This window comes from Chelonoidis abingdonii, chromosome 1 (genome assembly GCF_003597395.2).
Source record: "Chelonoidis abingdonii isolate Lonesome George chromosome 1, CheloAbing_2.0, whole genome shotgun sequence".
Taxonomy (NCBI): Eukaryota; Metazoa; Chordata; order Testudines; family Testudinidae; genus Chelonoidis; species Chelonoidis abingdonii.
Genome location: NC_133769.1, coordinates 87,382,383 through 87,407,036, shown reverse-complemented (window position 1 = coordinate 87,407,036; position 24,654 = coordinate 87,382,383). Strand labels below are relative to the sequence as shown.

Here is a 24,654-nt window from a genome sequence, read left to right as displayed (position 1 = left end):
GCCTGCTGGTGACCTTGAGCAAGTCACTTCACCTCTCTGTGCTGCAGTTTCCCCACATGGGATATCAATGCTTACCTCTTTTGTAAAGCATTCAGATTTACTGACAAAAAGTACTGTGTAGGAGCTAGGTATTAATATTATTATAATTATTGGAGAAATTTCTATACAATCTTACTGATTTCATCCCTATTAAGTTCTCTGTGGGCTTCTATCTGTATATATATTCCATTTTTCATTCCTAGGATTCTGTGATTTTTTTTCTCTATTCATTTTCATCTCAATGTTTTTGCAAACACTAGCATGACAGTCTCAAAGATCATGTTTGCGTTTGTGTGCATAGGCTTCTTTGTAGTCTGACTTCTTATAAAACCTGGAATCCAGTTAGTGCATTTCATTGATACTCCCTGGACAACGTAAGTGATAAAGTCACAATATAATTAAATCACTCCCTTGGGCAGCATAATGAAGTACTGAGTCAGCACAATAAAGCAGGGCCTTATGACCCATCTTGTGGCTGAGAAACAAAGAGGTAAAGGGGGCAATTTATCATATCTATCAATTCACCCAGTTAAAGTCTCCACTATATTTGTCAGCTTTTGAGATGAGCAGGTGCTGGTTTATGGAGTGTAGTGACCAAAAGAGGAAAGTTTCTGTAAGTGATGCAATAGCACATTTAAAATGACAAACAAATACACATAAAACTGTTTTTACATACCTCATTTTTACCAATGAATTGTATCTGGATTGTATGGCATTTATCAGCTTCATGTAAAATGTTAACCCAGTCCCTTGAGTCATCTGAATGTGAACAATTTCCTTTTAAAGTGCACCTAAAAATAATACCACATATACACACACCAAATTTCATTAGTCAGTACTTCTTTATATTAGCTTCAGTACCAGATGCAGTGCTTTAATTTATTCTATATCTTATTGATTTTTAATAGGAACCCAGTTGCTACCACAAAAAGCTATAGGAAAACAGTCAGACAAATCTTCCAGTCGTATTCAGCATTTCGAAATAAATACACAGCGCAGTCATTTATGCATTTAGGCCCATATTCAGCAAAGTATTCTGAAGTCAATGGGATTTTGTTTAGAAATGCACTTACATATCTGAGTTAAGATGGTCTTAGGGGGCCTGAAGTCTAGTCCAAAGCCCACTGATGCCAATGAGACTCTTCCCACTGACTCTAAAGGGGTTTGGATCAGACCCCTGTCTTTGACAAGGTATAGCAAAATATATTTTGCTAGTATTAAAGTATAAATTAAATCAGAGCTGGGAGGGGTAGGCACATGAAGTTCAATTAATATCAAATTGTTGTAGAAAATATACACTGTAAATCAGACTGCACAGAAGTACGTTTGGACAGAAGACCAAGGAGCAACTAGGAATTTTTGAACTGTTTTAATAAAGCATTCATTTCCAGGAGGCAAATAATAACAAATCTATTCAAAACTGGTTTATTTGAACCACGTGGAATGAAAAATAATATGCCTCAATCCTGAAAACACTTATGTGTATGATTAACTTTACTTAAATGGAACTACTCAAGTATCTACAATTAAGCATGTTTGGGGCTTTAATTAATAAAATTCCTCAAGTAACAGATCCTGACAGGGGATTCAATAGGATTTTTCAGCGTTCACTATATGAAAGCATGTTTAGACAAACACTGAATTATCCTAAAAAAAAAAAATGAATAAAAGACTGAAGAACCTCCTCCTTCCCCGCCCCCCCTCCCCCCAAGAAGCCTAAAAATCAAGGTGTTGGTAGCACAAACAGAGTCAAGCAAGAGGCCACTTTCTAATCTGTGTGCTCTAACTCAGGAAACTGAATTCCTGTTGCACCAGAACCTCCTGAGGCCCTCACAGACAATGCTCAGATCCTAACCTTGCTGCAAGAAATTAACAACGTGGTTGACAAGATTTCACTTGAACTAAATGAGACAAATTCACCTCTCATGTACACTCTTGCAACCATACTGACTTCAGTAGGATCACACACATGCACATGAAAGTAATATTAGACCCACTGAGTGAAAAGTTTGATGAAAGGTGCTCAGCGTTAAAGAAAGAAGGAATGCAAAACTCTGTATCTACTGTATCTTGCAGTTTATAAACAGGGAGACAGACTAGCTTCAGCAATATTAGCAGAAAGACAGCGATCAGTTTAAGACTGAATCTCTTAAATTATATCTAGGGCAAAAATATTTGCCAGAAGGGTTGAGAGTGAGAAATTTTCTTCTAGATTATCAGAATATCTAATTTATGTGATTTGAATGAGAAAATTCTAACACCTACATGGCAAAAACAAGACATGATATTTCCTGAGTTCTGTTTGTTTCAGGCCCTGGACAATGTGTCCTTCTCTGCCCGAAAGGTGGCCTTTAATGCTCATGCACAGTATTAAAAGGAAAGGTGATTTTATAGGAAACAGTGACAATGGAAAGGTATAACACACAGAGCCCCATCACACCAAATTCTTATTACTCCCCAGTACAAACTGAAATGATGTGTGACATGTCAGTAAAGCACACTTACTTAAGGGTGAGATTATCTTGTTATATCCCTATCCTTAGGCCTGGTCTACACTACAACGTTAGGTCAATATAAGTCGCCTTGCCTCGACCTGTTTATGCACGTCTACACTCAAATTTGACTCCAACCAAAGTTAGAATCCCACTACGGCAATATAGTAAAACCACCTCCCTGAACGGTGCAGAGCCATGATCAACCTACTGTGACTGATGCAGTGCAAGTGTAGACACTGAATGACCTGAGTCAACCCTGAGAGTCCTCCCGCTACTGTCCCACAATGCCCCTCTCCCTGCAACAGTGACTGCTCTTCTCACAATATTAAATTCCACTGCCCAAGGGTGAAAGAGACCAGAAGCCTGCCCCCTTCGTGCCTTGAAAATCCCCACTTTTTTGAGATACCCTTTCCTAGTTGCCTAACTTGACAAACACACCCGGCAGCTCACTCAATGAAGTTCTATTTTCAGAGAATCACAATATCTTTATTAGTTCACACCAAATATTACAGAATGCGTAGTGACAGTCAAGAAATCAAACAGTACTTACAAATGCATATCATGCACCCTAGAATTCAAAGTGTGTCAGAAAATACCCTGCCATATTTATAAAGGTATGGCAAGCACCATACAACTCCTAGTGGCAGGGAAAGCCCCAGGCACAGCAGTATTTATTATTTTGCAGCAGGCACAAGGGAATAGATGCCAGGAGGCAAAAACCAAAACAATACATACTTTTACCTATAGAAGAGAGACACTCTCTCAAGACAGCAAGAGAGAACACTAATGTGGCTAACTGTAAAAAGGAATCTTTAAAGCCGCTCTCAAATGCATAGCTCCACATTGGGCTCCTGAAATAGCCCTGGTGTCAGGTTGTTGAAACTCAACAGACAGCCACTCCATCCTGATGGCAGCTTTTCTCTCTTTGCCTTATGTATATGATGCCTATACAACACGCATCTATAACCACCGGGACTTTTTCCTCGCTGAGATCTAATCTCTAGTGAATAAAGCACCAGTAACCCTTCAATCTACCAAAGAACATTCCACAGTCATTCTGCACTTACTGAGCCTGTAGTTAAATCTTTCCTTGGTGCTGTCAAGGTGGCAGGTGTATGGTTTCATGAGGCAGGGGAGCAAGGTGTAGGCTAGGTCTCCCAGAATCACTACTGGCATTTCCACATCACCAAAGGTAATCCACTGGTCAGGATAGAATATCCCTGCATTCAGCTTTCTCAGCCATCCTGTGTTCTTAAAGCTGAGAGCATTATGCACCTTCCCTTACCAGCCTGCATTGATTTCAATGAAGCAGCCCTGGTGATCCACTAGCACTTGTATTACCATAGAAAAGTAGCCCTTTCTGTTGGTGTACTTACTGGCAAGGAAGGCTGGTGCCAAAATAGGGGTATGTGTTCCATCTATCACCTCGCCACAGTTCAGGAATTCCATGACTTCAAATTCATCCACTATTTCTTGCACATTGCCAAGAATCACCGTTCTGCATAGCAGGAGACAATTAACAGCCCCACACACTTGCATGACAATGGACTCCACTGTGGATTTTCCAACTCCAAAATGATTTTTCACTTCAACAGTAGCAATCTGGTATTGCAATCTTCCAGAGCATGATCACCACACTCTTCTCCACTGTTGGTGCACCTCTCATTCTGGTGTCCCTGCACTGGAGGGCTGGGGCTGGGGCAAGCTCGGCACAGAGATCCAGGAACATGGCCTTTTGCATCTGAAAGTTCTGCCGCCACTGCTCATCATCCCATACCTGCATTACAATGCAATCCCACCAGTCAGTGCTCATTTCTTGGGCCCAGAAGTGGTGCTCCACCATCTGCAGCTGCTTATGAACACCAACAACAACCAGGAATTTTTGCTTTACTATGTCCATCAACAAACTCTCCTGAAGGTCAGCAGTCTGTATTTAAAATGGTCACGAGACTAGTGCTGAGCTCTGAGGGCTCCCTGCTTGTGTCAGAGACAGCAGACACTGAAAAGTACCATACGAGTTTGTGGCATTTTAAAAAAAAAGTCACAAAAATTATGGGACGTGGAAGGTACTATGGAATGGAGAAACTTGCATGCTGGGAACTTGACACCTAGTTTCCCAAAATGCCTGGCGAATCATTACTATCCCAGAAAACCCTGAGAAAATGTTCCAAAAGGCAGTGACTCAGGTTAGGGTGCATGGCCCACTCGATACCTACCCGTGGTGCATCACACTACATAAACACAAGTACTTCTGGTGAGTACACACAGCACCAACACAAGCAGCCAAGTTTACTCATAAACTTTGAGAACTGTACATTGATATAACTTGCAATGACTGCAGTTTGTAGTGTAGACAAGGTCTTAGCCCATACTGTATAAATAATAAATTGGGATCTAACAAAGCCACATACTTTTTTTGATCCATTGGGTACTTACAAGTGGCTACTGGTATCTAGCAGAAGGTTAGCAGCTATCTGCATTCAGATTCAGAAAATTAGTAGGGAGGGAAAGAGCTATGCATTAAGAATGAGCAGGTGAAGGTATCTGGAGCCCAGTCTTGATGGAGGCAGAGAGTTGGGACTGGATCAGTGGCACTGTATATGAGGGAGATGGGACATGGAGGCAAGGGAGGACACAAAGAAATTGATGTGAATGACTGGAGAATCTTGAAGACGGGAGCAAGTTTAGAAGGACAGAGTCTGGCAATGACTGAGAGCAGGTGGCAGATTTGACAGAGTCAAGGTGGCATGGTCCGGGTTAAGTATTTGCAATTAATTTCACAATGAGATTTGCAAAATGCATGAATTTGTGTACAGACAGATGCAGAATTGAGAATTTGTCACATCTTTACCAACAAGCAGAATATTTATTCTGTTAAAGATCTCTTTTCACAATGTGCATCACTTCATTCATACACTATGAAGAGCACTATATCTAGATACACAGATTCATTACTGTATGATTAAGTCAATAAAGGACCTTCACCTACGTTACCACTGTGTTAACCAAAAAGCCATTTTGGTTTACTGTACTTCATCTCTTTATTGTCTTGCTGCAACATGCTGGTTTCCTGGTGCAAAAGCACAGCCCTTTCTGAAGAAATGTGGCCTGATTTCAAAAGTGCTGATCAACTCATTTCCCACTGAAGTCAAGGGGAGCTGCAAGTGTGCAGTACATTTGAAAATTAAGGTGCTCTTCAATAAGAAAAAGAACACAGATGTGTTGTATTCTTTTCCTATGTGAAATGCATAAAAAATATTAGCACTTCCAACTGGATTCATTCCAACATACTTCAGTTAAGCACAGATTTACATGTGGAAATTAAATACAATCGAAATGAAACGCTCTATTCTGTTATTAAAAGTTTTGACAGACTGAAGGGAATGTATGCACTAGCCCTTATTTAATGAAAAAGTAGAAAAAAATGTTTTGTTTCATGTATACAGATGTGATAAGATGTATACATTTTCACATCAGAACACTGTCGTTTAAATCAACACTGACAATTTTATCCCTTTAAAATCAGATGATAATAAGTTTTATTCAAATAAAGGGAAAGTGTGTTTAAGACAAACATTTATCCTTAAGTAAAAGAGCAGATAAGGATAAATTATTGTACAAAGAACAATAATAAGTTTTATTCAAATAAAGGGAAAGTGTGTTTAAGACAAACATTTATCCTTAAGTAAAAGAGCAGATAAGGATAAATTATTGTACAAAGAACAAGTTGTGCACTGCCCTTTTATCTGCTGACAACAAGTGTACTTCTGGCACATGATAAAGATGTACTACAGAGTATATAGTTTTTAGGGGCAGGGGCAGCTCCAGGCCCCAGCACGCCAAGCGCATGCTTGGGGCAGCATGCCGCGGGGTGCACTCTGCCGGTCGCCGGAAGGGCGGCAGGTGGCTCCGGTGGACCTCCCGCAGGCATGCCTGTGGAGGGTCTGCTGGTCCCGCGGCTTCGGTGGAGCATCCGCAGGCAAGCCTATGGGAGGTCCACCGGAGCCACGGGACCAGCGACCGGCAGAGCGCCCCCCGCTGCGTGCCACCGTGCTTGGGGCGGTGAAATGGCTAGAGCCACCCCTGTGTATATGTAGAAACTTAAATAAAAACATCTGTTAAAAACATCTCCACCTCTTTTTCTAAAAATTCACTTTTCATCCTCAATCTGCAAAAACAAATCCATTAATACTGAAAAATCGTGTGGGTGTTAAGTAGGTTGTATATTACAATAATTTAGTTTCTTAAAAATGCAGATTTTCTTTCTCTCCAACGGATGGAAACTTTTGGTGATATCTCTCCCCTTCATTAACCGGAGACTTACTGACTAATAGCTCTTATCTATTCTACGTGTAACTTCTCACATAGAAAACCTGAAAAGCTCAATAAGAGTAACATAAATAACAAAAGAACATTAAAACAGGAACAGCCATGCTGGGTCAGACCAACGGCACATCTAGCCCAATACCTTGTAGTGGCCAATCCCAGATGCTGCATGGGCAATGAATAGAACAGGGCAAATACTGAGTGATCCATTCCCTGTTGTCCAGTCACAGCTTCTGGCAATCAAAGATTTAAGGACACCCAGAGCCTTGGGTTGCATCCCTGACCATTTTGGCTAACAGCCATTGACGGATCTATCCTCCAAACTGATGGACCTATCCTCCATTAACAACATAGCTTTGGTGGAACTTCTGTTCTTCGTTAGCAAAAGATAACTTGGATAAAACAACTTAAAAGATATTTGATCACTGTCCACCAATATCCACCTATGCCTGGGTCTTCAACAGAAGTCTGTTAACATCAATGCAAAACAAACTGGATGGGATTAAAATTTACAGCAGTCTGCCAATCCTGCCCATGCAGCTTCAAACAAAGCAACAAAACTAATGGCAAAAATGGGAGATGCTTAGGAAGTTATTCCGTACTAACCTAGAAGAAAAATCTTCCTAACATTTTACACAGAGAATCAGGGAAGAATTCTAATACAATGAACCCTAACTGCTGAAGGAGATTCAGGACTTTATTTATATTTTCACATACAAAATATGCCTAGCATTAAAAAGAGGGTCTCTGGATACCTGTTCATGATTTAATACAACAAATGATTTTTTAAAACAGAAGAATTCACTCTTCTCACCAGTCCTACATAAATTTCATAGGAAGATCCTAAATGTCCATAGGTTAACATAGCCCCTGGAAGGCATGGAGACCCTTCTCATGTGACAATAAACATGGCATATATTTATAGCTAGAGGGCTTCATAAAAATTCCCATATAGCTGAAGACACACTTAGGGTTTGTTTACCCTTAAAACACTACAGTGGCACAGCAGCGTTGCTGCAGCAGAGCCACTGTAGCATTTCAGTGCAGACATTACCTACACTGATGGAAGGGGTTCTCCTGTTGGTGTAGGTAATCCATCTCCCCAAGAGGTGGTATCTAGGTTGACAGAAGAATTTTTCCGTCACCCTAGCATTGACTAAACGGGGGAGGGTAAGGCTGGTTTGGCTATGTCTCTCGGGGCGTGAATTTTTCACAACCCTAAAATATAGCTATAATGATATAAATTCCTAGTGTAGATCAGGCCTAAGTTTATTCTGAATACAGCCCTATATTATTAAAAAATTACATTTAATTATGTTTTTGTATGAAAGTCTAAAATACCAGACAATACCTTTTGCTTAAATAACACCATCCACAGTGTGGATCCTTTGCAGATAAACATTCTTTACAGGAATCATATTTATTGCAGTTTGCAACCTGTATTCTTCTCACCTAAAAATACAGAAAGCAATAACTTACGCTAAACCGTATTAGCTCTGCTCAAAAAGGGCAAAAGGAGTAGGGGATCCAAAGATATTTTAATGTTTATACTAATCAGCAAACTAACATCAGTACAAAATGAATGTTTATTCTTTGCCTTTAAAAAAATCTACAGCAAGCAAGTGGTATACTTCAAAAAAATAGATATCCACTGGATATCTGTGGAGTTTTCTCATTAGTTAACTCGCAAAGTAAGGTAAATTTTAGTCTGGAAAGCTATTAGGTTCTAACTTTTGAAAAATCTCATGTTACCATAAGCGGATACAGGAGAAATACTGGAGTAGCATAGTAAATTATGTATAATTGAAAGGGGCATGTTTATGATGAATCTTCTAGTTTAGCAAAGAATGGATTTTTGCCTATTAAAAATCAAATTTTTAAATGTTGCAATGAGTGTGCATCCAAAAATACATGTGCAAAAAATGCATCTGTGCATGCAAATAGGTATTTGCATGTATGCATAGGGTAACTACACATGCAGACTGGTACTAATGCATGGAATTATGAAACGTGTTCAAAATTCCATTTTAGTGTGCAAAAACAGGTTATTGTGCATACATGTATATTTGAAAATTTATCTCTAATATTCCAATTAATCATTTTCAATATGAAATAATTTAAATGAAAACTATGAACATTATTTATAAATGCTAAACATTTTCCTGATTCAAAATATTTGCTTATAAATTGTATTTCAGGCATTAAGATTGTTTGTTTTTGTTTATTGTGGTTTTGCTCAGACCCTCGATCAACTCTTATTCCAGATATATACAACAGAACCCAATTTGTTTGAAGGTGTCTGACATAATTAGGGTTTAGATCATTAGGGGAATTTACTAACAAACTTAAGTCTGTACTCAGGATCAGAAGTCCCCTTTTATGAAAGATCTTGCTCAGCCCTAAGCAAGGTTTGGAGAGGTATTTATTCCTAAATGTTTCTCCGTAGTAATTTGCTCTTCCAACAAGTGTAACGAACATCAAACTCTTTCTTCTAAAGATCTAGACCTATTTTTAGAACAGTAAACTTTTGCACTGTGAGATTCTCCATCCTTGAAAGTCAAGGTGTGTCTATAACAATTTGTAATCATTCTGCTAGATTTTAGGGTAAAAATATGATTTTCACTGGCACTGAACAGACTTTATCTTAAGGGAAGGAAGGTATAAAGATCATGGGTGAAATCCTGCCCCACCAAAATGAATGGCAGTTTTCCCACTGACTTCAATAAGGCCAGGATTTCAAACCCATATCTCGAGTTAACATAATTCAATAGTACAGACTGCAAAGCCTGCTACCAAACGCCGCACATTATAGAGAACTAGCCCACTGGCTCAGTGCTTTGTTCCCACAGAGTTTATGGGACCTGTTCATCAGCAGGTCTTCTATGCAGTTTGAGTTCAATCGTGACTGGTTCCAAACACTTTGGTCTCGATCCAGCAAAACATTTAACCATGTGCTTAACTTTAATCATATGAGTACTCCCTCACTGGAAGAACATAAAAGTCATCATGGATTTAAGTGCCTATTATGAGCTCTGCAGATCTAAAGCCAAACTTTGGGGGATGCAGCCAACCTTTGGTTAACTGCAGTTTGGATAATCAAGGTTTGATTGTAATTCAAATGAAAAGCTCTACTAATACAAAAACAGAAAACTTATTGAAGTCTTCAAGATAGCAGTTAATCATTTAATCATTTTATCTAGTATTGTACCAACCTCGTTAGCAAATGACAGATATATGTAGTCACTATCCACTGGGTCAAGTACAAGTTTGGGAAAAACAGAAGATTCTTCTTCAATTTCATACAAAATCTCTGGACAGTTTGGTTCCATATTGTTGTTAAGAATAACCTAAAAACATGAGATATAAAATTATCCACTAAACCTCTTAATTAACAAGAAGACAGTTAATATTTGAATCATAAATCCTTTCCATGCTCTGACAGTGGCTACATCATTAGACCACTTAGAGGACTTATTGTGACCTGATTTCTTCAAAAATGCATCTGGTTTTCATAATTCAGAAGGTTGGAGGACAAGAACATCAGATCATATTTTCTGTAGCACAGAAACTAGATATATTTTGCACTGAATCTGGATCTTGGAGTAGGGTAGATAATGTAATTTTTATCAGTATTAAATAACTAACTGACATCAACATCAAACGAGGACGAAGAAAGAGATATACCCATGCGATACGAAGTGTGTAACAATTTCTACTGGTAGAGTGGAGGGTGAAGGGGTCCACAGTACAAACTAAGGTCTAAGGTGTAGACCAATGGTCCCCAAACCTTTCACGTTGGGACGCTCCTTACCCATCCATGCCCAGGAGACATGGCTGGGGCTGAGTCGTGGCTCCCGGGGGAAGGAGGGCACAGATAGGGATAAGGGAGTCAAGGCTCGGGCCAGAGCTGCAGCTAGGCTGGGAGCTAGGGCCGAAGCCAGGGCCAGGGCTGGGAGCAGAGCCTTGGCCAGGCAGCAGTTGGGGCTGGTAGCAGGAGCCGCATGTGGAGTTGCGGCCAGGCCAGGGACCGAGACTGAGGGCAGAACCAGGGGCAGAGCCTCAGCCAGCAGCTGGGACCACAGCTGGGGGGTGGGGCCAGAACAGAGCTGGGGGCAGATCATGGCTGGGTGGTCCCACCATGGCCCCCCGAATGTTCCACCACACCCATTTACGGGGGTGCACCCCACAGTTTGGGGACCACTAACGTAGATTGATCTTATGCTTTCTTCTCTCAGAAGATGGAGAGTGGCCCCTACCCTGCTTCAAGGCAGAGGTTCAGCCCCCTAAATCCATGAGTACTCCCAGAGGCAAAGATTATCTGGGTAGAAGCTCCATGCTTCCACACTGCCGCCCAAATCCCAATACTTCCTGCAGCCCCTTGACACTACAGCTCTTGTGTGAGTAAAGCTGTAAGCGACTTGGCTCCCTGGACCTCTGCTTCCCAGGACCACCCCTCAACGGGAAGTTTCCACAGCATGAAAAGGAACCTACACAAGTTATTGCTGACTCTGTCTCCAGTACCAGGAGTTGCTTTTCCCTGGGGTTTTTGGGGTTGATGAGAGGATGCTTGTGAGTTGCTATTCCTCTTCCATATCTCACCCAACCCAAATCCACAAGTTTCTATGCCTCTCCTCTCACAAAAGTAAAAGGAGTAGGGGATCCAAAGATATTTTAATATTTATACTAATCAGCAAACTAACATCAGTACAAAATTTGCCCTGAGTTTATTTCTTATTTCCAAAAATGAGGCTAAGCAACAGAGACGTGTTCATGGTCTCCACTGAGCTATAGAAACATGAAAGCCTTCAGTTTTATTTAATTATCAAAAATTGGTCTCCAGCACCCTGGAAACAAACAGGAGAAAGTTTTTCATAGTGTATTCTACTCTACTCCAGCTGTCTGGTTAATAAAAACAAAAAGAGTCATCTTTTGCAGTGTAGACAGGAAATGCACTGTTACAGAACTCTGGGGAAAAAAAATCTAAAATGAAAGAAAGCTGCCTTCCAGGTTTGGCGGTGAGATAGGAAGCCTTTCATTTCTAAGTGTTTGATTCAAAACAGGCAAAGGTCAACTGCTCAGCACCCTTAATAAAATGAGTCTGGTCTTGGTTCCTAATGGACAGATAACCAAACAACACAGAAAAGTGGTTTTTTTTAAACAACTAGAGAAATCTAATAATATTTGGTCTCCACTGGTAAACACAGACTAACTAAATGTGGTACAAACAATAAATTAAGGATTATAGGTATTATTTAATTAGTGAAATATATTTGTGGATTTTAAACAGGACATATAATCTCATCTGGATGTTATTTTGTTCTCTGTGTCAGGGCTGTCCGAGGGGGTGGATGCAGTGGGGGGGGAAGTGGGGCAATTTGCCCCAGGCCCCGTGAGCCCTGGCCCAGCGCGGTCCGGGTCTTCGGCAGCATTTCAGCAGCAGGGGGCCCTTCAGTGCTGCCAAAGACGCAGAGTGACTGAAGGGCCCCCCATCGCCGAAATGCTGCCGAAGACCCGGGCTACCGCTGGGTGAGTACAAGCGCTACAGCTCCCCTGCTTTGCCCCAGTCCCCCAGAATCCTCTGGGCAGCCCTGCTCTGTGTTCCTCTGTCACCAAGGGATTGTAAACCAATAATTGTGCATTTGAATGTTTAGAAAGTGAAAGTAACAATACTGAAGTTCTTTAAAATGCAAACAAAACAGAATAGAGAGATATCCGGATGATGATGTTAATTTACAATATAATGTATAAAATAGAACACAGGAAACATTTACTCATTAAAACACATTGATTAGGAAAAAATCCCACATTCCACTAACCTTCAGTAACTGTCCATCTTTTGTTCCCAGAAACAAAACTGTCTTGTTCAAAACTATAGTAGCATAAACAGCTGATAAATCAGAGTGAATCAAGGTGGGTGACTTTTTGACCGGTGATAACAGTTTTTGCTGAAAATCAGACAAGAGAAGAACATGTGACAAAATTATTCAACAGTACTCTAAAATGCCCTCCCCTTATGAGCCACAATTTTTGGAGGTATTTCTATTCTCAACAGGGTGTCAACACAATATACTCTTGGAAATGCACAGAGAGATGTGACAGTCCTTTTGTCAATCTGGCCTGTTTAGCCATTGATTTCAATGGGACAAAGATTTGACTTAAAATCAAGTACCCAATGAATATGGAAGTTTACCATAGATTAGCTTTTTTAATGCAAATATAAATACTAAATAATTACAGCCATTTGTTCCTTGATACACTGTGGATATTCATCCAGATACGAAGCCTGTTATTGGTACTACTTCTCTGGCCAATTGTCTGCGTGTCCACCCCTGCTGTACCATACTGTAAAGCCACTCTGCTGTTTTAAAGTCTATAATGTCCAGATCTGCTATGAATTACTGGCTCCCACTCCACGCAATCTTCAGTGTGCCTTCAGCTGGGCCCATGGAACCCTGCTTCAGACCTGAAATATGTTCAGTAGCCTCAGCTCTTTTAATGAATGAAGTTACCCAGGATACAACAGGTATAGATTCAAACAAATAGGTATTGTTGTTTTTTCTCTTGCCAGAAAATGAAGTGCTTCACCCTTCCTTTTTTGGTTTCCTGCTTTGCAGTAAAGGAAACTGAATCTTATATAACATATTGCTATACCGTTAAGAACTAGAAAGTGCCATACAATTTGTGACATTGTAGGCATTAAATACAGTTTATTCCCTTGCTTTCCTCTTCATCATAACTCTGTTATGCATACAACTAAAGTTTCTGTATTTAATTTAGATCCAGTAACAGTCTTCATGATAAAAATATAATAACTAAATACTATAACAAAAATTTAAAAAACTCTGTGAAGATGTAACTATGATATGATATTATTATAGATATATTTTATAACAAATTAATTACTTTATTAACAGGCTGGGCCAAAATACTAGTGTAAGATTTACACTACAGAGACAAAAAACAGTGTTTGACCCACTATGTCTAAACAAAACATATCTGTGGATATTTCAATTCCAAGCATCACCCACAATTCTTCATTGAAGCTGAGTTGTAAAACTATATTAATTTATGGAAATGCCTGGGCAACTGCAGCACAAGAAAATGTAGGGCAATATCACTTTAGAAAATTATTTTTATATCATACAAAAAATGTACAATTTATTATTAATCGTATTATAGGGCCCTCCAGAGACCCCAACCAAGATGGGGGCTCCATTGTGCTACATGTTTTAGAAACACATAGTCAGAGACATTCTCTGCCCAAAATGGCTTACAATCTAAAACAGCAAACCTGGACTCTGTTCCTCACAGGCAGATTCCTACACCTGTATGGAGCTTCATCAAAGTTAGGAACCTAACTAGCTCCCTTGGAAGCTCTGGTCATAAACAGACAAAGGATGGGAGATGGGAAGCATTATCCTCCTCATTTTACAACTGGGGATTTTGGAAAAATGACATGACTTCCCACATTCACAGTGTGAACCTGTGACAGAGCATGCCAAGTCCAAGTCCAGTGACAAGGCCTTCCTCTGATGGAGAGAGGATATTTTTCTACAATGTAAATCCACTCTCAATTAAAATATTTTCCTGTAACTTAAATTAGTTACTTTCAATTAGTTTGTAGAAAGCATATTTGAAAAAAAAAACTTGATTAACTTTGATATTAAAAAAAAACTTTTTTTCAAGGGGTTGGAAAACACAGAGAGATTGTGATGCATCAGTACAGAAATGTAAAGTACTCAGTTTAGGCATGAGACTTCTGTACAATGGTGCTCTGTTTTAAATAAGGATATCATATGATTGCAAGCATTTTAAGAAAAAAAGTTAATTGACTTTTCATTTTTTTAGCAGATCATAGGAAGACAAACTTGAACAATTAGCCCATACACTGAATTTTAGTTAAGGCTGAGGAGCAAGGAGGTCACCAACTGTTCCAAGATTGGATTTCTGGGAACATTATGATTTTTTCAGGGAATGTTGTGCAGAAGTCAGGGGTGAAAGTAAGGCGGTACGGGCTGGTATGGTGTACTGGTAAAAAGTGGCTGCCGATACCAGCCCATACCACTGACTTTAAAGCGCTGCCATGGCAGCACGTTAATGTCGCTGCCCCTTTTGTGGCCCTGGGGCCACGATTTAAAAGGGCCTGGGTCTCTGGCCGCTGCTTCTGTGGCCGGAGACCCAGGCCCTTTAAATTGCCACTGGAGCCCCATGTTGCACAGATCAGGCGGCGCAGATGGGCTGGCTAGGGTATGCTGACCCCCAGCCCCACCCCTTCCACTTGAGGCCCCACCCCTTCCAGGGCAGCAGGGGGCAGAACTGGCCCCGTGCTGGTAAGAGCTGAATTTTACTTTCACCCCGGCAGGAGTGAAAGGAAGACAAGCTACCCAAGGTGTCTTGCAGAAGCTGCACAGTTAGATCCTGGAAGGAAGGAGGAACTACCTAGACACTGAAACACTATAGTGACTGAGTTTTATTTTAACTTATATACTAGTAGATGAGTGGTGCCATTCTTTAGCATCCTCTCTTTCTGACTGAAGAAGCAACCCTAACAAGTTTGAGAAAACATCACCCCAATTCTCCTTGCTAGATGGAGGGGCACTATAATATTAAGCTTACATGGATGGTGAAAGGTTTGGTGGGCCATCAAAACAAAAAAAATTGCCTTCACTCTTTTACAGCCTATTTCCTATCTTGTCCCCTCCCTCTGAGGTGCAGCTGCTGTTCCTTTCATCCTTCTCATCCTTTTTTCACATGGATTTAGTTTTTAACCAGCCCTTTTACTTATTCCACTGTGACTAAATGGGTTATAGCAGTGCAGGGTCTTCCCAGGCTTTTTCTTCCATAAGTAAAACCAATCTTGATTCAGCCCTAAAATGTATTTACAGTTGGAGCTTCCTCTATGCTTCATTAGTCACACTTCTCCTCCCTTCCATGTTCCTATATTCCAGAACACTTCTGTGACATAGGGCCAGAAAGGGATACACAACTAGCAGGCTAATTGACCCAGATTCAACTTTTAGAGACATATTAGTAGATAATGATTGTGTTTGAGGTTGACAGTGTAACCAAATGGTTCCTGTCTATCGCTGTACTCTGTTAATTCAAAGATCAAAAGGAGATGTTAATATTTAGGTAAACTGTGAATGTTGTAATATCATTGACTTTATTTCTCTTTGAAGTTTGTGGAAACTACCTGTAAATGGAAGGAGATGGGCAATTGCTTTTTATTAATCCATGCAGCTAATCACTGGTGGTTCTTAGGACACAGGCGGTTATGTCAAAGACACTATTGTTCACCCAAGGACTGCACACTGTCAAGAGGCTACTAGATAACTCTAAAAAGAACCCTAGGGCCCTGGTCCTATCATCTCAGATCTGCTTAAGCTTCATCAGGGGAAGTTTGAGTTGCAAGACTGAGGTCCCCAGCTCCAAACTGGGTCACACTGACATTGGACTATAACTTATAAAACTAATTCTGAAAGAACTTTTTACAACTTTGAAGCTCGCCATCTCTACTCTGAACTGACCTTAGAACTTTATTCATATCTGTATGTATAATGATCTTTTAACCCGTACTCACTCTCTTTTCTTTTTTAATACATTTTAGTTTAGTTAATAAAAATTGGCATTAAGTGTGTATTTGGGTAAGAGCTGAAATATTCATTGACCTGATAGCACTTTTTATATACGATGAAAAAGGTTTTCACTAATCCTCATCATATTTGACTAGGCTGTTTGGGTGGGAGCTCAAAGCTGGGTTGCTTTAAGGGAACTGTATTTCTGGCTTCTGGGTAATCTGTTGCTGGCTCGGTGAATCTATGTATTAGAATAACCACCAATTTTGGGGATTGTTTGCCCCATTCTTTGCAGTTTGCCCTAATTGAGCAATCTCAGTGTGGCCACCCCTGGGGCCTCGGCACATCTTCCAAGATCCCTAAGAACACAAGAAATGTACTCAGAAAAGACCATTCTGTCCACCATGGTTGCTCTCTCCAGTTCTTAAAGTCCACTTTTCTGCTTTATTCTACACTCCTCAATCTCCTTCACTTTCACAAACAAACCCAGATGTCTCCTGGATTAATTTAGACTGTGTTACAACCACCTTAACTTGTAATGTATCCTGTTTATGACCCTTTGCATGAAATTACTTATACATGTTCTATAATTTACATCTAGATTTCTTCCACTTTGAGTACAGCTGCGACTGCTAAATTCATGCCTCTCTGTTCTGTCTTGATTTTATTTAAATATTTTAGAGTGCAAGCTCCTTGGGGAAAGGACTGTGTTTTCCTGTTCGTACAGCTCCAAACTTACTGCAGCTGCTCAGTAAGTAAAGATACAAAGCCAGATCCTTAGCCGGTGTAAATGGACACAGCTTTACTAACTTCACTGGAATTGCACCTATTTACACCGAGGACCTGGCCCATAACTCTTCATTCCTTTTTGGCCCTGCAAAATAGGCCTATTTTAGTTTTGCAATATATCAAGCAGGTAGCAAGTAGACTCTCGCCTTTAGTATGTTCATTCCCTTGCAATGATTAGTTAGCAACTGCTTTCCACCTAGAACAGTCACAGATAAATCTCAGAACAGAGTTTCTTGCCGAAGCTAAATTGATTCTGAACATTCATCTAGATTAAGCCACTCTCCCTGTTTACAGAATCATGTATAATGTTCCAGTAGTTCCCACAGGGCAGGCCCAAAGCCCACTGAAAGGAAAGACTCCCATTGACTTCAAAGGGCATTGGAACAAGTATTCCTCATGTATTTTAGCCATGGAGCTTCCATTTCAGAATTGTAGGCATCGAAAAATGCTCACTGGTATGCAGCCAAATTTCTGAAAACAAATTCAGATTGAATTTGGTGATTTCTCAATGGGAAAAGCAGTCATTAATTTGAGAAAAAAATGTGTTCATCTGTACGTAATTTCTATTGCAGAGTCCATTAAGACATATATTTCAGCTCTATTTATAATTTGATATACCCAAAATTAAGGCAAGAGAAATTTGGATCAGAGAAAAGCAAGGAGAAGAAAAAAAATTACAAAACTATAAAATTCTGTTTGAGGTACAGTTCTGTCCCCTTGCTCCCCTCAATGCTAACTATGGGTCATGAGTTGCTGGGAATTCCACATCATATAGCTATAAATTGTGTATATATTCTATATTGCTATAAATGTAGCAACCTAGGACAAATTGCCATGTGCATACCCCACTCTATGAAATCATAGCATAATTGGTCCAGTCTCATAAGCAAAATGCAACATATGGCCAGTGAGCATTGGAGTTATATGTTTTGAAATAAAGCTGGTGGAGACAGATTTAAAACGTACTTGTCTGGAATGCTACACTTAAATCCATTGCTAAAACAAAAGCACAAGTTCTTTTTGACCTCAGCAGCAATATTGTATCAAATCACACCCACACACCCACTCCCTCTGGTTTCAGTCCAGTAAAGTATTAAAACTTATGCTTAATTTTAAACACGAGTAGTTCGTTTCAAATCAACAGGATTATTGGTGTACTTAAAGTTAAGCACATGCTTAAGTGCTTTGCTAAATCAGGGCCAGAGTGCTCAGTACCTTTCAGAATCAAGTTTCTAGTGGAATCTCCAAACCATTGTCCCATGAAATGCAGGAATACAGATGATCCACTATGCGTATACCCCTAGCAATATAGACCCTTTGCATGTCACTCAGAACCACAATGCAGAGGCAACATTCAGGAAGTGCAAGCAGCAATATGAATGTGGACAAAGAGGAGATTCCCACATAAATCAGTCAGAAAAACAGTGCTGTCATAAAGCTGTGGCATGTCACCATATGCTCTTGCTGAGGGCTGCACTCGCAATACCAAAATGTAGAATCCTGAACCACGGCAGAGAGCCAACATGATGGATCTATGTACATTGGCCTGGACCATACCACACATCACTGATTTAGAACATGGTCAAGAGGACCGGGATTTGCAATATTTTTTTAAAAGGGCATTTTTTTAAGGGAGGCTGGCAAAAGGCAGGGTTATGTTCAGATGAGTTCACCAGCCACAAGAGTTGCTCAGAGCTCCAATTCCAGGCAGTGGTAATAGGCCTGGACCCTATCTTTAAAAGATCTGGAATGAAAAGCATACACATCGCCAACTACCTGCTGCATTTCTACACATTTTTTATGATGCACAGTTGATGTTCTGGGATACATGGCGCTTCTTTGTGCCCAAAAGCTCTATCGATTTCTATAGGATTTTTTTTAAGTTTTGCATATTGAATGACAAGTTGTGCATTATTTTTCTGAAGATTCCGAACCCATGCACACTTTTGACTCGAAGGGGCATCACATTATACAGGTGAACCACCTTGCACTTTTTTGAGGGAAGATGACAGAAGAATGCGAGTAGAAATATCTGGAAGATGAAGCATGCATGCATGATATGAGCACATGTGTTATGTTTACCTATCCTAGCCTTTCATGCTTGTAAAATGACTTTTTAAAATGGAATTGAATTTGTTTCTGTGTCTTTCCTGCAAATGTGTATAATGAACATGAATTATCATTAGGGATGTTAATTAATCGCAGTTAATTCACACAATTAACTCAAAAAAAATTAATCCCGATTAAAAAAATTATTTGCAATTAATGGCAGTTTTAACTGCACTGTTAAACAATAGAATACCAATTGAATTTTATTAAATATTTTTGGATATTTTTATATATTTTCAAATATATTGATTTCAATTACAACATAGAGTACAAAGTGTACAGTGCTCACTTTGTATTTTTTTAATGCAAATATTTTCAGTGTAAAAATGATAAACCAAAGAAATAGTATTTTTCAATTCACCTCATACAAGTACTGTAGCGCAATCTCTTTGTCGTGAAAGTTTAACTTACAAATGTAGATTTTTTTGTTATATAACTTCACTCAAAAACAAAACAATGTAAAACTTCAGAGCCTACAAGTCCACTCAGTCCTACTTTTTGTTCAGCCAATCGCTAAGACAAACAAGTTTGTTTACATTTACAGGAGATAATGTTGCCCTCTTCTTATTAACAATGTCACCACAAGGTGAGAACAGGCATTTGCATGGCACTTTTGTAGCCAGCACTGCACGGTATTTATGTGCCAGATATACTAAATATTCGTATGCCCCTTCATGCTTTGCCATCATTCCAGAGGACATGTTTCCATGCTGATGATGCTCATTAAAAAAAATGTGTTAATTAAATTTGTGACTGAACTCCTTGGGGGAGAATTGTATGTCCCCTGCTCTGTTTTACCCACATTCTGCCATATATTTCATGTTATGGCAGTCTCACCATTTTAAGAACATTTTCACTGCAGATTTCACACAACACAAAGAAGATACCAATGTGAGATTTCTAAAGATAGCTACAGCACTTGACCCAAGGTTTAAGAATCTGAAGTGCCTTCCAAAATCTGAGAGGGACAAGGTGTAAAGCATGCTTTCAGAAGTCTTACAAGAGCAACACTCCAATGCAGAAACTACAGAACCCAAACTACCAAAAAAGAAAATCACCCTTATGCTCGAGGCATCTGAAAACAGAAGGTGAAATCCTGGCTCCATAGAAATCAATTGGAGTTTTGCCACTGATTTCAATATAGCCAGGATTTCACCCTCCTAATCTTATGATTCCATTTGGAAGGGGACAGATTTTTAATCTTATTTGATGTGACTAGCTATTTTTAATGTAATATTTTACATTTATATTGCAGCTTTTATTTGAAAAGATCTCAAGAGTACTTCAGGGAAGCAACCTCTTCTCATGCAGTTTCCCAAGTACTCCAGCCATTACTGGACAAGGCTGTCCTAACTGAGAAGGGGCAGGGGGTTAAACTGCAGAATGCTTGGGTGTTGCAGGATCTGCCAGAGACCAGAGCTCTCTTTACAGATCATGTTCTTGTCTTTTTTGTTGTTGTTTCTTTTGCCTGTTCTCACTTTCAGGTGACACTGTAAATAAGAAGCCAGCAGCAGAATCTCCTGACAATGTAAACAAACTTGTTTGTCTTAGCTATTAGCTGAACAAGAAGTAGGACTGATTGGACTTGTAGGCGCTAAAGTTTTACACTGTTTTGTTTTTGAGTGCACTTATGTAACTAAAAATAAATAAATCTGCATTTGTAAGTTATACTTTCAAGATAAAGAGATTGCACTTCAGGACTTGTATGAGGTGAACTGAAAAATACTATTTCTTTTATCATTTTACAGTGCATATTTGTAATAAAAGTAATAATATAAAGTGAACACTGTGCACTTTGTATTCTGTGTTATAATTGAAATCTATATTGAAAATATAGAAAAACATCCAAAATATTGAATACATTTTAATTGGTATTCTATTGTTATAAGTATCATTCATCGATTAATGTTTTTGAATTCAGTGCGTGGGTTAACTTTTATTGACAGCCCTAATATTTAGTATTTATTATTATTATTATTATTTATACAGCCCGAGATGTGCATGGTGCACTAGGGGTCGAGTGGAGGAAGCATGTCTAGATGGCAACAGGACGTAGGAGGATTTGAAGCAAGGTCTCCCAAACTGCAATCCTGGCTCTACCCCTCATTTGAGATGTAACCATGAACATTTCTGTCTTCTCACATCTGTAGAGGGGAATGAGTCTATCTACCAGCCAGCACACAAGGATTTTAAAACATAAAGCTCTCTCTATGCCTTCTGGGGAGCCAGGTCCCTGGGTGCTGGCTCCGGACCAGAATTCCCCTGAAGCTCAAGGGCTCTCGAACGGGGATTTTGACTGGGGCCAGCTGATCTTTTTCTCCGCGGGCAACAAGCTTAACCGAAGTGAAAGGGAGACTCACGCAATGGCGATTTTTATTGATTTCGTCTAACAAGCTGCAATTGCCTGTGTCCTTCCACTGCCCGGCCACCTGCTTCATGTCCCGCGTGTCGAAGATGCAGAGCGCGCTGGAGTCCCAGCGCCTCTCGCCAGGCCCGGCGCTGAAGACCGCGGCCCACAGGCCTGCCTGCTCCAGGAGGCTGGAGGAGAGGAGGGTGCTGCGGGCTCCGCAGTCCAGGCGCAGCTCGCCGACGAGATTTGGGATGGCCACCGTGGACTTCAGCACGGCCACGCTGGGCAGCTCCGCCGCCTGGTGGCCCTCCGGGGTTAAGGGGTAGTAGGGGAAGAAGAGGTGCTCGCCCCACAGGAAGGCGTCCACGAAGTGCAGCGGGTTCACTCCGGCGCGCTTCAGCGTCGCTGAATCCCCCTTGGTCAGGCGCAGGTCCGACAGGCTGCGCATGGTGAGCACCGTCTCGGCGTCGGAGGCCGAGGGACCGCACGCAGGAGGCGTCTTGTTCAGCCAGTAGGTGGTGGCCAGCGCCAGCAAGCGGGGGCCGCGAGGCGGCGCGAAGAGCACCCCGGTGGTGGAGCCCTGCGGCAGGCAGCTCACCACCTCGCTCTCGTTCAACAGCGCCGTCAGGTTGCCCAGGAGCCGCACCTGGCAACTGCCGCCGTGCAGGGTCCAGCCGGTGAGCAGGCGGCCGCCTTCTAGGTCGGGCAGCAGCAGCTTGTTGTGGGTGCCCGCCGGCTGCGCGCAGTCGTGCGCCCCCGGGTGCGCCAGGTGCAGCCGCGCGGAGAGCTGCCGGGCCAGAGACGGGTGCAGCTTGTAGAGGCAGTTGCCGCCCGCCAGCAGGAGGCTGTCCCCGCTCGCCGCGATGTTGTCGATGCGCACGGGCAGGGTGAATCGCGGCTGACACACGACGACCGCGGCCCCAACCAGGGCGATCAGCAGCGCCCAGGGCAGCGGGGGCGCGGCGGAGCCGGGGCGCCGGGGGTCCTTCCTCCTGCACTGCCCCATGGACACGGCCAGCTTCTCGATCGGCTCCGCGGCTGCTCTAGCTGCCTGGCGGCAGGAGGTGCCCCATGCTGTGCTGCGGGGCGGGAGAGACGCTGTGTTGTTCAGCCCCGGCTTCCTCCGTCTGGCTGCGGCGATGGGAAGTTCCTCTCTGGGAGGCTGGGCTGGGCTAGGCTCCTGGGTGGGGGTTTGGGCCTTATACTTGCTCTTGCACTTTGCTGTTGCGCAAGTTTCCTTCCCCAGCCACCCCACGCCCTGCGCCCTCCAGGATCCAGCGGGCTGAGGCTGCAACGCCATCTGCCCAGCTTTGTTCCTGGGTGCACTGCAAAACCAGCGCTGGGCTGCTGCTGTGAGTGAAACATCCAACAGCCTCTCAGCCTAGATGGGCACAAAGCACCCCTGTGCAACATGCAGCCTTTGGCAGGCACCTTGCAGGTGCCACCAGAGCATGTCTGGGGCCCACTTAGACTAGGGTGACCAGATAGTAAGGGTGGAAAATGGGGAGTTTGGGGCGGGAGGTGGAGGGAAAGGGGGTATAGTTGCATATATAAAACAAAGAGACTAATATCAGGATGGTCTTGACAATATCGGGACACCTGGTCACCCTAATTTGGACTGCCAGGCTGACACAGGTTTTAAACCTCTTGGGGGCGGGGGGAATATTGGAACAAGGAGACCCCCACACAGTTGATTTTCCAGCATAGATGGGACTGTAGCCCTGGCAAGTAGAGAGTGTGACTTTCTCTAACCATCTCATCTTTATTGTAGAGACCCATCGGGGATCTCACAACACATTTTTTGGTGGCCTGAGTGTGCAACAACCAACTCTTGTTGGCAATGGCTTTGACATTTTTTCTTAAAATACTTAATTGACTTTAGGAAAAACAAATCAATATGCACATATACATATCCAGTGTAATTTCTTTATATAAGGATTTTATTTGTGCAGACTCAATAATAAAAATAATGTATAGTTGTCTATTCTTTACTGGACCTACACAGAATAGAAACAAATAATGTGTTTTGCATGTTCTTGTCCCTTTTTGTTGTTGTTTCTTTTGCTTTTTTGGCTGGTTGTTCTTTTTAGACTTGCTAGCTAGTAAGTCTGCTGCTGTGAAAAGTGATACCTTTCTATACATCCGAAGAAGTGAGCTGTAGCCCACGAAAGCTTATGCTGAAATAAATTTGTTAGTCTCTAAGGTGCCACAAGTACTCCTGTTCTTTTTGCTATATATTAATATCACTTTTCACAGCCACCCAGCTAGTTGCTAAGTCTGCTGGAAAAGTGATATCAACATACAAATATAACTTTTCACAGCAGACTTACTCAGCCACGGCAAGTCTGGGGATAAATTAAGCCTTGGATGGGGAAGTGAGTAAGGAGGCAGCAGGGGCCAGGGACCATGGGGGGAATTAATAGGGGGCCAGGGGAGGGGCTGGAGGGGGGCTGAGGAAGGCAGTGGGGCCCAGGGGCAACGGGCTGGGTGGGTGAAGGGCCAGAGGGTGCAGTGAGGGCCAGCACAGCCAGGGCCCAACCCAAAGCCCTTTGGCTGGGGCCTGAGGCCCAGCGGCTGGCGAAGGCAGCAGGGGGCAAGGGCAATGGGGAAGGAGTGGTGAGCCTGGGGCCTAGCAGTAAGGGGACAGAGCATACCTGCCACTGCACAGATAAAGCCTGAGGCTGGAGAAGGCAGCAGTTGCTGGGGCAATGTGGGAGAGGGGCAGGGTGATGAGCCTGGAGCCAGAAGATGGGGCCCATGGCCAAAGCCCGAAGCTCTGCAACTGGAGTCTGCCAGCCATTACCCCTGAAGTCTGACCCCACCCCAGGGAAGGTGGGAAATTCACTGGCTTGCCTGCTCCTCCAGTGTTTGTGTCTTCAGGAGGGGGCAAGGCCCAACCCCTGCTGGAGGTCCCAGGGCAGGGGCTGCTGCTTTGCCCCTGCACTCCAAATGCCACCCAGGAGGCTGTGGC

At 42.0% G+C, this 24,654-nt stretch overlaps 1 protein-coding gene across 1 annotated transcript in view; it reads right to left on the bottom strand.

Moving 5' to 3' along the window:
• The window catches only part of PLXNC1 (plexin C1), a 95,910-nt gene extending 72,130 nt beyond the window's left edge, over positions 1-23,780 (bottom strand). The window contains exons 1-5 of the mRNA XM_032778954.2: positions 21,694-23,780; positions 12,677-12,805; positions 10,073-10,207; positions 8,212-8,312; positions 716-830 (exon numbers count right to left, since the gene is read on the bottom strand). Of these exons, the coding sequence (XP_032634845.1) occupies positions 716-830; positions 8,212-8,312; positions 10,073-10,207; positions 12,677-12,805; positions 21,694-22,983 (1,770 nt within the window). The 5' untranslated portion in view covers positions 22,984-23,780. The remainder of the gene's footprint in view (positions 1-715; positions 831-8,211; positions 8,313-10,072; positions 10,208-12,676; positions 12,806-21,693) is intronic.
• Between the last annotated feature and the right edge of the window lie 874 nt (positions 23,781-24,654).